Raw genomic sequence first — 16,735 nt, 5'->3', positions numbered from 1 at the left:
ATATCTTGATGAGAAAATGTGGGAATTTGTTGAAGGAGCTGTTGTGTGGCTGCAAATGGTTTCCTGGTATTTCCCTAAATGTGACACTCCTCCCCTCTGTTCCCACACAAAAGAGGACAGTATGGTACTCACTGATGGGCGATCTGCCTCAATCATGTTTTCAACCTCCCTAGAAGAAAGCAGAAAGTAAATAAATCAGGAAGGAATCTGCTTCCAACACTGTTTATTTCTATATGTGGTTAGTAAGCAGGCAGTGGTGTGGGCTGGCTTCCAGGCATTACAGCTCAGACTCTGGATGTAGTTTTTCTGAGTTTGAGCTGAGCATCCCGAGTATTGCTTCCAAGAAAACTGTTGCTGGCTTTCTTCTTACAGACTTGGCATCACTAAATCTTGACGAGGGAGCAGACAAGAAGTTTTTTGGCCTTAGCAAAGAGGTACTAGCTGCAGTTTGAGCTTTGGGAAGCTGCTTAAAGAGCAGGACGGGAAAGAAACAATGCCTATTTCTGGATTTTGTTCATGACCAAAATTAGATCTGTCTCAGTGGTCTATCTGACAAAAAATTTCCATATGGGATGTAGCAGTGGCATGTAGCATTAAATAACAAACTTGTTGGTTTTCATTATAAAAACAGCAGAAATTATGTTCACAAAAGATATCCTGCCAGTAGTTTCCAGTGTCTCCAATGGAAATTCAAAACAGGTTTTTGTTAAACTACAAGGTAATACTGGGGATATGAGTTTGCATCTTGGAGTTCATAACAGGATTAAGAAAAATTAAGAGTAGAGCGTTGCAAGCAGGGAACACAGCTATAACAGAATAGGAAGCTCAATTCACCCTTTAGAGCCAGATGAAATATCTGTAACTTACTCTGAAAGACTTCTTTTCTCTGAGAAAACCCTCAGGATGAATTCTCCCTCCTGGTGGGGTTCGTATGTGGATGGGATGATGACATACTCGCTGGGAGGCAGCCGGAAGCGCTCAGAGATTTCTCGCATGTTTATATAGGTCTTACTTCTAGCTTTGGAAGCATTGTAGAGGAAAAAATCCTTTTGCAAGTGGTGCTTAGTACCGTGCATCTGCAGAACAATGGAGTCAATTGATCTTCAAGGAAGTCTTACCTGTTCCCCAGGTGGCTTGTCATGCAGTGGGACAGAAAACACAAATGAAGCAGTGGCAGCTTAGCAAGCAGGGATTTGATGGGGGCTGCTAGCTTGCTACCAGTTACCGAGTCTGTCATCTTTATAAGCTGCTGCTAGCTGGGTTTAGTTGACTTCTGAGAGCTGCCCAACATTCCACATGGAGACTGCTGGCTGGCTGTTCTGCTGCATCCATGATTTTATCTGTATTGTTGGATGCTAATGGCATGTAACCAAAGTTCAGTTACTTTCTTTGAAGGTGGCATGCCAAGGAATGGTATATGCAGGCTCCTGTGTACTGCATGGTAAAGTGAAGGTGTTTTCAGTGGTAACTTACCTGGAGAAATATGAATTCTGTATCTACCAAAGAGACACTGCATTCATTTAAATATGAAAAATAAGTCAGTGACTGTGGGCTAAGAACAAGTGCTTGCAGTTGCTTTCTACAGAAATAACTGTCTGTAAAACACAACAATTCAGATGGTCATCTTTGTATTCTCCAGTGAGTGCTTTTATGTGAACTCACTTTCAAAGCTGTGGTACCAGTGATTCTGGTATTGGCAGGCTCAGAAATATTCAGTCTGTGTACTTCTAATATATTTTCTTCAATGGCTGAAAATGGCATTTGTTAACAAACAAACAAAGAAGTCTGATGCTGTAGACCAAACTCTAGGACTGCACGATATAAATTGCTGGCATTTTTTTTTTGCAGGAGGAAACAGAAGTGCTTTAGGGGTCTTCTTTGTGGGGTGTGGTGTCTTAAGTGCTACTTCTTCCTGTAGTCCAGGTTCACTATGGGACAGTGAAAGCAGTGGCCAGCTCACATATAGAACAGAAAAGGACTGAATGCAGGTAAAAACAGAGTACAAGTAAGAAAGAATTTAAAATGACTCAGAAAATGTTATTAAACACTCAAAGCATAATGGTTAGCAGTTTCACTTCTGTAACATCCCTGAAAACAAACTCGAATGGACAGTTTCCCACTGACTTACAGACAGGAGCAACAGTGACACTAGCTGTGAGCATACACCAAGTTGTCAGTCTGTCCCCATTCAGCTCATACCTCTTTGGGTACCTTAGGGAGTAAATAACAAAGAGAAAAAACAGAAGTTCTAGGTGAGTCTACTTGCTTATAAATCTAACAGAAGGGATTTTTGGTGTTGCAGCTAGTCATTAAATTACCTCAACTGATAAAAGTTTTCTAAGAAAATTCCCCCCTTCCTTTCCAGATTTCTTGTGACCCACACAAGATCCATTGAGATTTGAACCAAATATTTTTGTGCAAAGGACTGAGTCAATTGACTTCTACCTGAAGTCACTAGAAGGACAGACGTTGATCACTACTTTTTGTCTCAACTGTTTCCCTTTTACGTGGTTCTGCCAATTAGATGTTTAGTTTCAGCATGGATTAAGGCAGTGTGGAGACTGAAGTAGATATGGGGAAAAATATGCTAAAATCTGACACAGAATCACCACAAAAACCTATTAAGTGCATTACTTAGAGGTATAAACTCTGAGGTTAGTATGGGCTAAAAGATACTAAAGCTTTGATTTTTTTTTTTTTTATTTTTTTTTTATTTTTTTTTTTTTTTCCTCCCCTCTCTTCCACATTTCCTTACAAAGGAGAAACTGCAATTCATGTAGTCAGGATGAACAGTTCAATGACTCCCTTGGTAAACGTACTGTAAGGGCTGGGAACCTGGCACTAAGAACTAGGTCTAGAACTGGTACCTCATAGATGGCAAAGCCAATGGTGTAGAGGTTGGCTCCCAGCTTGCGTTCTTTCCTCCTGTTTTTCTGCATCAGTGCTACCAGGAAGCTGCAGATAACCTCTTCATCTTCAGGATCATCATCTTCCTCTAGGAGCTTCAAGCGATATTGGGGATTGGTCCAAAATGTATCTGTGAAATGTCACCCAAAGCAAACATACAAACCTTCAGTTTTCTAACAATACTTTTGACCAAAGAGAACTTTTGCTATTTCCTGTCTGTAGTTCCTGAGGGAAAGGATAAAGCTGGGCTTTTATTTTTATACATACAATGTGTATATTTTAATGTGTTTGGGGGGTTTATGTAGTTCTAACAACTGTGCAGCAAAGGATTTAAAGTGCAGAACTAGCATTGATTAAACTTTCAGGGAACCTAAACGTGGCAGAACTTATCAGAGAATTTCCAAAGTTAAATCTAACTAATAGAGTGAAATTGATTTCTCTTACCTGCAATGCAAAGTATTCAAACAAGAATTTACCTTTGCCAGGTTTGCCTTTTGGGCTTATGAAGCACTGTCACAAACATAGTGACAGGAGATAGCTGGATAGAAAATCATGTGACTCATCATAAAAGCTTTCCTGTGGCTGAGCATTGATCAGCCTGTAGTGTGACTTAGCTTAGCCCCTGTCAGAGAGGTGGTGGCTCTTAAGATTCATTGCTCACCTGGGTAATTGCGGCACCCTCCAGCTGAGCAGCCTCTCACCCAGCGTCCTTCGTTGACTGACACAGTCCAGGTCTGAAGCTTATCAGCTTCCAAAGTATCAGGTGTGAGGTTACAGATCTCAAGTTTTGTGAAATGCCTCATAAAATCTTCAAACGATATCCTGGAAGAATTGAAGGGAAGCTGAATTTGCTTGGTATGTAGTTGTCTAAAAGATGTACTGTTACCAAAGTAATTATATTGAAGAGTGACCCATATTACTGCTTCTACTAGTATAAGTTTGCAGTGGAAGCTCCAATTTCCTAATGTGTTTGGCCTATTGGTCGATTAACACAGGTACAGCTCCAAACTAGGGAACAGTGGAGTGAGGGGACAGATCATAGGAAAGGGGATGGAGAGCTTGTGAAGTATGGGATGATTAGATGGGCTGTGGGACTCAATATACCCTGGTGGGAGAGTGAAGGGATTGTATAGCAAGGCTTGTTGGGGAAGGAATTAATGCCAGTTTTAGCATGTTTAAGTCATGCAGTGTGACCCATAGTTGCATATCTCCTATAGAAGCACTATTTTTTTGACAGATAATTCACCAGAATTCCCCATCTTCCGCAATCTTGTGTTGCAGGCGAATTTTCTCTTCTTCTTTAATGAAGTTCCACTCTTCTGATCTGCAAAAGTGTAAACAAGCTACATTATGTTTTGCAATACCCAACTTTTATTTGTATTCCTGTTCTTTACTGTAAGCCTCATAGTGAGAAAAGTGAAGCACTGTCATTCTGCACTCACAGAATATGTTCCCTTGTCATTTCCACAACTATTTGTTCTCAATGTTTCCATCTCCATACATTCAAATGGAGAAGAAACTGCCCTGCTTCACTCTTCCTTCCCTTCAGACTTCCTATTAGAAACTCTCAGAAATAAAACATGAATGTGTTTATTTTGTTTAGCTTAAAGACAGAAATGCTTGCAAAGTCATTGATGGAGTACATACTGAACTATCTCTTAGCAAAACCTGATAACTCATTGTTAAATGCAAAGCTGCAAAAGGAAATAAAGCTGCAATTTATATTTTTTCCAAATCAAATGAAGCTCCTAGACACTTTGTACTCACTTATCGCTCCAAGGTCCATTCCACTCCACCTGTCCCCACGGGTTTCTCAGCCTTATCAGACGTATCTTTTCCCCTTTAAATGTTGTCTAATTGAAAGAGAAGGCAAGGAGAATCAGCTGAATTATTTTGTAAGAAATAGGCTTAGAAAGGAAATGTTCTGTCAGTCACATCACTGATACCATCTCCCCAAGTGACAGTGCTCTCCAGGGCCATCACTCAGCTTGACGTGCCCTGAATGAGTGTGGGAAGGCTGTAAGACTAAGAAGCGGCCAGCTGTGGCCACCTTTGCCCATGTAGATCATGGAGGAACATCCATTCACATAGAAAGACAAAGCTTAGACTGATTGGTTTCTCTATGAAGCTGTACTTTATTTGAAAACAAAATTTCTTTCCTTTATTTCATAATTTGTATCTTTCCCTCCTCTTTTGTCCCCCTGTATACAGCTCTGCTGCCATGCATCATGCTGAGCCAGTCTAGACTAAAAGACCCCACAGCAGTAGGCAAAAGACTTTACTTACCTCTTCCACAGCTGTGACTGAGTATGCGTGACCTTTGACCAGCCCACAAGACATCCGAGTTTCATACTGCATTGGCATTATAGTCTGTTAGACACAGGATAAAAATACAGAAAAGGCACGTGAAGGTCAACCAGCAGCTCTGAGGCAGAAGGGAGGATGACACTGTTTGGGAGACTTTTTTTTTTTTTTTTTTTTTAAGTCTCTTTTTCATCTTCTATCAAGAAGACCCAACTTAATATCCAGAGAATATCACTGATTTGAAAGGAGTCAAGAATTAATTGAAGGAGCAAAATATTAATAATATTCATTGTGAAGGACATTTTGTGATATACTCTTTCCCTTTCTGTAGTTCGCTGCTGTTTGCATTCGGAACATGCTAGTGTATAGCAAGCTTAACCAAAATAATTAATTCTTCCATGAATAGAGCTTTCAGCCATTTCTAGGATAGTATACTATTGTGTGGCTCAGTAAGATTTTGTGGATAAAATTGGAAACACAAGAGCAGCTCAACATCTATTAGAACACTTTCTTTATGCTCTGCTGCAATCTCATAGTGACCCAATTTCATACGCTGTTCCTACTAACATTATTATTAAAATGTATTTCCTGTAGATATGAAGACTTTATTTCATAATCCCTGAGATGATAATGTTTTTCACCTGACACACAGGAAATACATTGCTTTCTCCAGCAGATACAAGTACACTTGCTATCTTGATAATCAGCTGCTACTATGCTCTTCTATTTATCTGGAAGTTGAAAAACTGAGAGTAAGAAGTCAGGTTTATACAGCCTGCTGTGCTTGTAGGGAAAATCTTGGAGAATGGTGGGAAAGGAGGACTATGCAAAATGGAGGTGGATCATGTGCGTAACTTCTTCCCTTGTTATGTTTGTCACTGAGAAAAGACTGCAGGGCTCTGCTGGTAACTCTTCCATCTGTTTTTGATAAATCTGAGGACGTGAGAAAGTCAGTGCTGGAAATGGAGAATTAATAAGGTCACACAGCTACATTCTCAGCTTGCACAGGGAGGAATCTCATCCAAGTATTTCCTGGCTGTCACAATTATTTTCCATGATTTCCCTTCTGCTCTTGTTTCTTTTATCTTATTCCAGTTTCCATAGTTTTTCTGCCTATTGCCTCATATCTATTTTCTTTTTTTTTTCTTTTTTTCTCCTCACGTTAGCATTATTATTTAGCAGAACTTCTTTCTCTCTTTTCTACTTAAGAATACTATCTTGTGCTGCGAGTGCCCTGGCCTGCTTCTCTGGAGTGCTTCTGCGGCCTGCACTGTGGTCTGCTTCTTTCCATTGAGAGTCGCAAATTTTTCTGGTGATGGCTCAGAAGTGTAACAACCAGCAGTAAAACAGCAGTAACTATAGAAAGAGTTCTGTAATGTTCTATTAGTTATTCATCTGTAATGTCTGCAAATGAGGGAAGTTCCCCCTGAAAACACGGGTGATTTGGAAAGTCATGCTTGCAAAAGGCAGCCATATTGGGCTTTCCAAAGAATTACACCATGTCAGTCATTCAGGAAGACTAAATAGGGATGTCTGAAGAGGAAAAATTGACTGCTTCTCCTGCAGGAGAGAGTTTGCACGATGAAATGTTTTAGGTGCTATAGTATGTTTTTTCAGTGGTGCGTTGGCATTTTGTTTTGTTTTTTTTCTCCTCTGTAAAGAGAGAGAATTCGTTTCTTCCACTGAAACACAGGTCCCTAAAAAGTAAGGTAACTGCCTGGTAGTAAGAAAAGAACAGCAATATGTCCATACACAGATTTGGAAGATTTAAGTTTGGAAGTTTTATGGCTTTTTGTGTGTTTCAAAGAACTGAAGTCCTTTAATGTGAACATCAAATAGCATTCAGAAGAACAGATCTTTAGTGTTGGAATAATCAAGTGAAGAAAAAGAAGAATTTAAAAACATAGGTGATGTGTTCTGGCTGTAAATAAAAGTGCTGTGAAATTGCTTCTGTTGAGGTACGAACCCAGGCTGGCCTTTCATCTGTCCCCTGGTGGTCCACAGTGGAGTGACTCATCTGTGCATTTTCCAGATTCTTCACCATTCGAGCAATCATTTCTCTAATGTCACTTCGAGGAGCTGCTCCATAGGAAAAGCCTAGGTTATCCTGGTAGAGAATGGAAGAAAAATTGAAATAGGAGATGGAGAGAGAAAAGAAACTGTACAAAAAAAGATATATGGTGAAAAAATGGCCTAGATAACTTCTTTACTTCCTCATTACTTGCTATATTGTCCACAGTTATCTATGGTGATTAGTATCACCAGTTGTTTTTGTGCCTTTACTGCAACTTCACAACTATTGAAACTAGTGTTTTCTTACTGTCACTTTTAAATTATCCACAGTAAATTAAGATAATCTAAGGATATGCTGGGAATCAAATGGGTTTATTTCCTGGATATTTGCATACTGTTAGCATCTTCAACACAGAGGATTTGTATCTTAACAGAATTGTTGCACCTCACTGAGAGAAGGGTGCTGGTTTTACTGATCCAGATCCCTTCCTTTCTTTCTCCTGCCTCCCTATTCTGCTTCTGTCCATCTCCCTTTTGGTGCTTGCTGTTCTCTAATAGAAAGTGTCTAGAGGAGAGTACCCTACCACCTGCAAATGAACGTTTGTTTATGTGGACTCAACTAAGTTATTGCAAAAGTTGATACATGATTATAGGTGGAGATTTCTGCCGTTTCTTATGACTCATCTACAAAGTTCATATAGACTCACATCAATGGAGCTGGCCATGAGGGATCCTCTGGCAATGGCATGTTTCATGATTTTATAGATATCTTTAGGAGCATCCTTTATCTCATAGAACTCTGTCACCCCTCCAGTGAAATCCTCCATCGCCTCCGTGGTGTTGCCTCCTTTCAAAGCTTCATAGGATCCATGGAGTCTTAGAAAGAGGAAAAAAAAATAAAACTTCTGAATGAGTAACAACAAAGAAAATAAACACCATCAAAACAAAAAAAAGCAACTGAAAATATGCTTTACGTCATACTCAATTAGAATCTGTGGAAAAAGGTACTGAGATGTGCGGAGCTAATGTACATATGGCAAGTTCAGTACAATGCAGTTCAACTATGAACCCTGCAGCCCAAGAGAGTGTGGCACAGTGCAGCAGGCTGTGACTTACTTTGCATAGGCCTTTTCCAGGAGAGCACTCCAGAACTCATTGCGCTGGGAGGATTTGGTGAAGACCAGCTGGTTGTTGTATGTGGGTAGGCAGTCATCAATGATGACATCCACCCAGTCTCCATAGCGCCAAAACTGAATGAAGGCAAACAGAAAAACATCTGTGTGATGTTGCGTGCAGGGAAGGGGAAGTCTGGCTGGAGAGCTGAGCTGAGGAAGGAGAAACACTTAACTGTTCTACAACTGTTAAAACTTCTCCCTTTTCTGTTTTGTGACTTCAGAGCTGACCCATGGCAACCAGACTTTGCTGGCAGAAACTGCAGGTCCTGGTTTGGTATGGTTAGATGGTTTTGAGGTCTAACACTCCCAGGAGTCATTCCTGGGAGATTTTGAACAAGCTGACTCTTTGCATGTGACTGTTCCACCAGTTCTATTCCTTCCTCCCTTTTCTTAACTTCAGGCATTTCCAGCAAATCCTTCAGAGCTAGATTACAGTTGAAGTTGTAAATAACAATTCCTGCACAAAGTGTGAGATTGGTGGGATGGGAGGGACACACAAATGCAGCTATGCAAGGAGCCATGCTCTGGCTTACATTGTGATCAGAAGCAGAGAATCTGTATTCCTTCAGATTTACCTGGTGTTCCTCCAGCCACCTGAATTTTGGACAACTACTGGTAGTGGGCTGTGTCCTGCTTTATAATGTGCCAAAAAGCGATGTCACGGGAAGGGAGGCAGCCATGCTGAATTTACCTTGGCAATAGATCCATCTTAAAAGAGGTGTTTTTAGAGAACCATGGGGAAGACGGACAGCAATCAATCTCTTCTGAAAAATCAGTTCTTCACTGACTTATTTTTGACAGAGGCCAGCTGCTTGCGGCCCTAAAAATAGATGCTCTTACCACTAGTATCTCTGTGCTAGCTGTAATACTGCAGCTGAGCAGGAAGGCAAGACCAAGCACCTGTTGCTATCTGTCACACATAGGCCATGCATCTGCAAATGCTTCATGAGTGGATTAATGTTCCCTAATTACCTTCCATAACTGCCTTGCTGGAAGAGTTTGGGGTGAAGGAATTCAATCCTTCTTCCTTTCCTGCTGTTGCTCATGCTTTCACAGGGTGGAGGAAGGAAAGGGAGCAATGTGCCAAGTGGTGAGCTTGCTGTTGGGTGAATATAATTACATCTCCTTAATGCTAGATGAGGGGACTCACCTGGAAGTGAAAGATGCCAGCATAGTTGTGTATGAAGGACTGGTCATGAGGTATGACTCTGCAGAGCAGTTTTTTATTCAGTGTCAGGCAAGCAATGGCAGCCAGGAACCAGCAATCGCCTGTAAGCAAGCAGAAGCAGCAGGCAAAATGAAGGGAGAGAGCAGCTAGAATCAAAGGGGAAAGTTAAGGTACTGGCAGGTACACTGATTTTCAATAGAGTGTGCCACGACCTTTCAGTAAAGGGCTCTTCTCACTGTGTTCTGCGGCGCTTCAGCACTTCTTACTTATTGATGCTGTGGAAATGCTCACTGGCACCACTGTCTAGGCACACACACCTGTCACAGGAGAAGCAGTAAAACCGTGGAAGGCATGGAAAAGCTGAGTGGGAAATGTCTTTATGAAGCAGTGCAGGTGAGTGCCATGTGGCTGACAGCCGCCGAGTTGTCACTTACACCTATGTAGCAGCTTTATATATCAAAGCAGTTTGAGCATCTGAGCTTAAGTTCTTCAATGTAGAGGTTATCCTTCAGTACAAGGCACACTTGGCTGAAGGCCTCCAGAAGTTTTAAAATAACAAGACTAAATATCTGAAAAAATACAACAGTATTTGGAGAAGGACCAGGTCTTGCCAAATGGTGCTTTGCAACACTCGTGATATTAGTTCATGAAAAGCAAAGTGTTGTTTGCTCAAAGCTCCTCCCTAGATCGGTAGCAGGCAGATGTCATCCATTTGCTATAGGGAAGGAATCAGTAGATGTGTAGTGGTATTCTGAGAGAATTAAAACATCTCCTTGGAAGCAAATGAAAATTGAGAGTTGAACTATGATGAGTTAAAAAAAAGTTTATAATGTGTAGGGTGAATGTGACAATTTCATACCTAATTCTCCTTGGCAGATATCTGTTCTGTTGGCTCCACCAATAATAAATCGTGGATTCTCACAAATTTCCTGGAAATAAAAACAGATAGATGAGCATGAGAACATACACTGGGATGCCTGACTTTCACAGAAATTAAAGCTGTTTAAAGACAATGTGGTTTTTGTTGTTGTTGTTGTTGTTGTTTTTAAGTTTTTTTTAGTTTTAATTTAATGTGAGACAGTTTGAGGATATCAAAATCTATTGCTTAGTTTTTAGCTGCAAATCTCTGCTGACAACATGTTAGTGGATATCCCAGGCTTTAGGCAGTTGTAGGGGTAGCAGGAGGGAAACTATTCCTGTACTGACTGGCAAATGTTAAAATGAGGAAAATAGGGGAAAATATTTTTCCATACAATAAAAAAATATTATTGGAGGAGAGCAAACAGATGGAAAGAGTGTTTGAGAACTAGATTCAATTTTTTAATACTGGCTTCAGGTTACAGGAATCCAACTTGCAAAAACTAGAATGCTGATGTATATATAAATAGAGCTGAAGACTGCATTTAAGCAGGAATGATCTCCAGTAATACTCTCTGAAACCTGTCCAGAGTCGGATATTTGATTCTCAGGAATAATCAAATATTGAGTGATTTTATTCTTCATGTTGCAGTATTTAACTGCCAATGCTGAATTGAGAAATGTAATATAGATATCATCTGTTTCTGAGGACAGGAATCTCTTTTGTCCTGCACTTGGGACAATATATTAGGTTTATCAGTAAGGACAGAATGGACATGAGATGCTGTATGGGCATAAATTAAGGTATTGCTGTAGGGAGTGAAAGACTATGTAGGAAGTACTGGTAAAAGGAGACAGGACTATTACAGTGTTTGCCTTTTTCACATTCATTACATCTTTGTTTCCCAAATGGGACAAAGAGTATATATATTTCCTATACTAGAGGGTATAGGAAAGCCAAAGTTAAAATTAGGCATAACCTCTCATACAGGGAAAAGATTAAAACAGCAGATGTCTGCTTTATCCTATCCTATTCTATCCTTCACACTCAAATACTTGTGTTGGGAAGAAAAGATGTGATTTTTTGACCATCTCTTGTGAGGGTAAGAAAAGAAAGATACTGCAAACTGAGGACAAATTTCCTGAGCAGTTGCTAATGGGGAAAAAGATACAGTCCAAGAACCCAGATGGCAGGAAGATCATGGGGCTGCAGAGGGAAGAAGAGAGAACACCTGAAAATTCCTTGTGTGAGTGGAGCAATTGGCAGTACAGACAGCTGATGCTAATGCTAACTCTGCAGTCTGAAGATTTTCCAATGTAATCAGGGTAGCCCTGGATTTTCCCAGACTCAGGTTTCAGGTCTAACAGCGTCGCTTGGCTTGAACTCACTTATTGCTCCATTGCAGTAATCATCAGGGTTGCTTTGATATAACTGTTTGGATTAGTCATAGAGCTAAAAAGAGACCTGCTTCTGGCTTCCCAGAGCAATTGCCATATTACCCCTGAGGAAGAGAATGGAGGGATTGTCCCATTATTTCAGGCCTTAGTCAGCTGTCCTAGGGTTCAGTTCTGCCAAGATAGCTGTTTGAGATACCTTCATGCTTTTCTCCACCGCCAGCTTTTGTGAAAACATCCTCCTTCATATTGCCTTGGTGTTCTCTAGAAAACTAAGTGTGAGAAATTGGGTTTTGAGATTTTGTTTCTTCCTTTGCCATTACTGGGTTTTTAGCCTGACTCTGCTCTCGCTGCAGTAACCAGACCTGGAGTCCAGCATGCTGTCTTTTAGGTTACATTATGCTTAAGTGTTCACAAATGTTAAATGTGCATTACTGATTAATTGCTATTCAGTATGATTTATTGCATCTTGTGTTTCTCTGCTTTGGAGGATGATCTGTACACAGAGGAATACGGAAGAGGGTTTCAGTGTGTTCTGAGGCTAATGAGAAACACACTGTCACCTGGTGTTTGAGATGCAGGTGACACACCTGATCTTCCAGTGCTGCTGGCTGAGCAAGAGGTTGCTCTTCATCTCTGAGGTCATTACCATACAGAATGCTGGCAGGCTGCACTTCATTGATGCAGTGAGTCACCCAGTCACCCTTAGACTGCCTTAGTACTATTCACCAGACCTTTCCTGTCCTTTGAGTTGATTCAGTTTTGGCCACAGATTCATTACAAAGAAGCAGAGTGACTGTTATAGCAGCAGAGACAGAATCCAAGGAGAAACCATCCATAGTGTATATGCTGCTTCCTGGACAGAGAGTACTTGCACATCAGTTGGAAAATACCAAGGCAGCATACGACTAAAAATGGCATTCGACCTTTGCTGCATTTTCATTAGCTTTTTTTCTCTGTCAGGAAAAGTTCTGCAGTCAGCTTATACTGTTGCAGCAAAATGCATTTATTCCTTTAAGAACATTCTAAGTAAATTCCCTAAACCAGTCCTGTCAAGCAAAGGAAGTACCATTTTGGCCTAAGAAGGTTTGTAGGCTCCTGCTTCCCCCCTGAGCCCCTGTGGTCCAGACTTTGTCTGTTACTGCATGGTGCAGGGTGTTTAGCCAGTAGCTATTAGAGATCTCATCTTACAACAGGGAACCTATGCTTCCCTGTGACCTAATTAATGTAGCTTTAGAAAGACTGTTTCAGAGGTCCTTGCCAGCACACTGGGCTGGTAAGCCCTGCTGTGTACCTCAGCAGCTTGGCCAGGCATGGTGCTGCGGCCTGCTCCGGCCGTGCTTGGCTTTAGTCCGAGCTGCATGCCATGAGGGTGCATTCACATCACAGCACAGCTGTCACCATATAGAATTACAGGGCTCCTCACCACGCCACCAGCAGGCTTCACAGATGCCCTGCATGGCAGCCACGCTTTAGATGATGGCACTCCTTGTGTTCTCGCTGCCACCGGGACCAGATGCAGCAGAGCAAGGGGTAGCTCCAGGGGTCTCGTCCCTGCTGCGTGATCTTGCCCTAATCCCAGAAGCAACAGCAGTGGTGGTATGTCATGCTCAGATATTAGTTCACGTGCTGTTCAACTGAGGATTGTCACTGTTACTAGTGCTTGGTCATGGCATTTGGGAATGGCAGACGTGTGCCCTTCAGAGTGACTTTGTGATTCCTTGAAAAAGACTTCTGGAAAAACTTGCATTCAACAATTCCATGTGAATTGGTGTCATAGCAAATAATGCTCATTCAGTACCAGTATCACTCTTTCACTCCTATTACATTCTACATCAACCTCTTGGGCTGGGAGGAAAGAGCTTAGGTACAAATGTCTGGCACGGCATGGCTAAGGTGACTCATAAAGCCAAATGTGGTCAGGAACACATGACTTCTTCCCCAGATCTCTATGTTAAACAAGATCCTATGGCACATGGGCCATTTGTTTATTCACTATTTTTGGGGGTAAGTGACATACACAGTACACTACAGAGAAAGGATCTGGAACAAAAGCAGTATTATGATACTCTCTCAGAACTTCTGACCTTTTGCTATTTTGTTTTCATTCAGAATACATTTGCAAATTTAATTCAATTCAACATGAATTTCAAACCAATTTGAAATTACCACTTTCTAAGACTTTGTAGTTTACAAACTAGCCCCTTTATTTGCTAAAAAAAGTCACTGTAATTTAATAAGAACAGAAGTTGTCCATATTGTTGCAGTATTACAAAATGTGGCCCATGGAGTTTATTCTTTATATTTGGTGCTTCACGGATTGCTTTAACCTCTTAACATTGTGGTCTTTACTGCTGTATTACTACTTCATGTTCATTTAACTCTATGTTTTTTCTATAATATGGTTGTCATGTCTACTCCCGTGTGTAATACTATCAGACAAGTCACGCTATCAGTGATACATATTCTACAGTTTCAAAATCCAATGAAGCAAAACCTTGAGCCAATCTGAGATCAGCGTCAACATACACAGGTCTCTTGCTTCAGATCACAAGAGCAATCTCCTTTTGCTGTCATGATGTAGATCCGTTATAAAAGAAGCAAGCACCATGTGCAACTCCCTCCCTCTTTGGGGACCTGCTGGGTACAGCAATGACCTGAATTACGGTGTGGTTTTAGAACAAACCTTTCACAACAGAAAGCATGGGTATTTCCACCAGCAAGGCCCACTGCACCCCAGGCAGGGCAGCCCCTGTGTTCCTTGTCTTGCAGTGCACCAGGATTCAGCAGGCTCAGCCTTGTGCTTTGCAGAGCTCCTGCATCTGTTCTAACCTGTGACTTGCACCACGGACATGCCAGGTGCCTGAATGCTTGTGCTGAAGAACTAAGATAGCTTTAATTTTTGGTATTTAAGTTGTATTTTGAATCTTGTGCAGCCTCAGGCATGTTGTAGTTATGTGAATAGTTGAGAGCCCCCAAAGTTCATTGGGCAGCCCAACTTTTCCAAAAGGAAGCTGCTAATTTACATGAAGTGATGCTGTACCACCTAATTTTAATGTTCTGATGCATTTTCAGATGCACAGTTGCAGTTTGTTTGCCGGCAAGTATCCTCTATACCTCTTTACCACTTTCCTCTCTCTAGAAATACAGGAAATCCCCTCCCTTTCAGATGATCGGCTTGTTTCCACATTTAGCTCATTCACACACATTTCCAAGAGCTGATGCAGCTGTGATGATGACGATGAAGGAGTGGGCTGCTCTCTGTCATGTGACAGCACATGTACACAACACTACTGACAAAGGGAGTCCTGTTTCTCTCCCATGATGTTGCTTGTTGCTGTTATTTTATAGTTACACTCTAAAGCACTTGGTCTTCTGCTGTTTACTTATGCTCCTTTAGCTAGTTTTATCTACTGCCATTAACTTTGTTACTGAAGCATGGATTTCTGCACTGAAGAAGTACTCTGAGGGAACAAGAGTAGCGCCCTAGAATCACATCCCTGTTGTAGGGCAGTGGTGAGAGGAAGCTGCAGAGCTCACTTGCTGGAGGGCAGCAACCGCCCAGCAGGAATGATAGGGAAAAAGGAAAGATTGCTCTGTGGTAGGATGGGGAATTAGTTAGGAACTTACAAATTATTCTTTCTTTCCCACAGGAAAGGTGGTGGCTGGCTGGGGAATGGCCACAAGATACAATAAGGAGAAAGAGGGTTGGTAGTCAGAAGTCTGTCCTCATAGCAATTGCAACACCCCTACTCTTGGTAAGTGGGTAAGGAGCATCATGAGTCAGCTAAACAATGTGAAGAACTAAGAACCAAGTAAAAGCATGTTTCAGAGCATAACCTGTTCTTTTATTTTATGAGAGTACAAAAACAGCAGAATTCTAAATAAAAGCTGTAAGTGAAGTAAGGTAGTGTTGAAAACCTAGTAACATGTTGCAGAACAAGGGGGAGAAGTTTTCTTGGTTTGTTTCAAGTGAGAAAATTCCTAGCAAGTCATGGAAGAATAAAATAAAATTCCATATTTCTGTTTCTACATACTTTCTCTTTCTACTGTTGTCATATTTTACTCACTATATATACTTTCAGAGCTTCTATTGCTTAGCCAGCTATCTCCCAGGAAAGCTTTAACGAAATACATTGGTAGCTTATTCCCTTCTCTCCTCTTCCTGCCCCTTTTGCAAAAAAAACACACATTCACAGAAAGCAGAAGGCACTCAGCAAATGCGTTACTTACACGTGGTCTTTTCCATTCAAACTTGATGGGGACTTTCTGGCTGTAGAAGAGGGAAGTCTCATTAGGTGGGAAATCAGGATCCTCATAGAGAATGTTTTTCTCCAGACACTTCTTGTGAAGCTCTTCATAGGTCTTTTCCTTTACTTTGATAATGGGCTGGTTGCGACTTATAATGGCAGAATAAATCCCTCCTGTGCCTCCCCCTGTACCTTCAGTTGTTGTGCTGGTAGTGCTAGGAACTGACCCGGCAGCTGCCTGCTGAGCCACCGCTGCATTTATGGCGGACGGCATGAGAAGTGGCCTTACAGCAAGCGTTGAAAGAAAGCAAGATCTTGCACACTGGAAGGAAATTTGAGAAAAGAGGAAGTTGCTGTTGCCCCTTTTTGTTGAAATCTCCTAGTTAAAACTTATAAGCGATACAATCCCATCTGGTTCAGCTCTCTGTGCATCTTCTCAAAGGGTAGTATTCTTGCATAAGAAAGTGGAATTTATTCCTTGATGGAGAACAAGGTTCTCTGTAGGCTGAGTCCTGTGCCCGAGTTGTTCTATCTACAGCATCTGTGTGTGCCGACCCAGTGTGTAGAAGCGCTGAGAAGAGACAAGCTTTAACCAGTGAAATCTAAAAATATCTACCAGCAAAGAGTGATAGAGAGGGAAAATGATAGGGAGGGGGGTTAGCGTG

At 41.3% G+C, this 16,735-nt stretch overlaps 1 protein-coding gene across 5 annotated transcripts in view; it reads right to left on the bottom strand.

Moving 5' to 3' along the window:
- CAPN3 (calpain 3) overlaps positions 1–16,735 on the bottom strand; it is a 27,860-nt gene extending 11,125 nt beyond the window's left edge. For 2 of the 5 annotated variants that reach the window (XM_048947857.1, XM_048947858.1), the window contains exons 1-14: positions 16,054–16,735; positions 10,427–10,496; positions 9,550–9,668; positions 8,341–8,474; positions 7,932–8,100; positions 7,178–7,318; positions 5,194–5,277; positions 4,675–4,760; positions 4,154–4,231; positions 3,569–3,729; positions 2,868–3,037; positions 2,200–2,211; positions 868–1,076; positions 133–169 (exon numbers count right to left, since the gene is read on the bottom strand). In XM_048947857.1, the coding sequence (XP_048803814.1) occupies positions 133–169; positions 868–1,076; positions 2,200–2,211; positions 2,868–3,037; positions 3,569–3,729; positions 4,154–4,231; positions 4,675–4,760; positions 5,194–5,277; positions 7,178–7,318; positions 7,932–8,100; positions 8,341–8,474; positions 9,550–9,668; positions 10,427–10,496; positions 16,054–16,344 (1,761 nt within the window). In that variant the 5' untranslated portion in view covers positions 16,345–16,735. Of the gene's footprint in view, positions 1–132; positions 170–867; positions 1,077–2,128; positions 2,212–2,867; positions 3,038–3,568; positions 3,730–4,153; positions 4,232–4,674; positions 4,761–5,193; positions 5,278–7,177; positions 7,319–7,931; positions 8,101–8,340; positions 8,475–9,549; positions 9,669–10,426; positions 10,497–16,053 lie in introns of those variants that run through there. The other 3 variants (XM_048947859.1, XM_048947861.1, XM_048947862.1) reach the window with 3 other exon arrangements.

This window comes from Lagopus muta, chromosome 6 (assembly GCF_023343835.1).
Source record: "Lagopus muta isolate bLagMut1 chromosome 6, bLagMut1 primary, whole genome shotgun sequence".
NCBI classification, from domain to species: domain Eukaryota; kingdom Metazoa; phylum Chordata; class Aves; order Galliformes; family Phasianidae; genus Lagopus; species Lagopus muta.
This window is presented reverse-complemented; position numbering and strand designations above follow the sequence as displayed.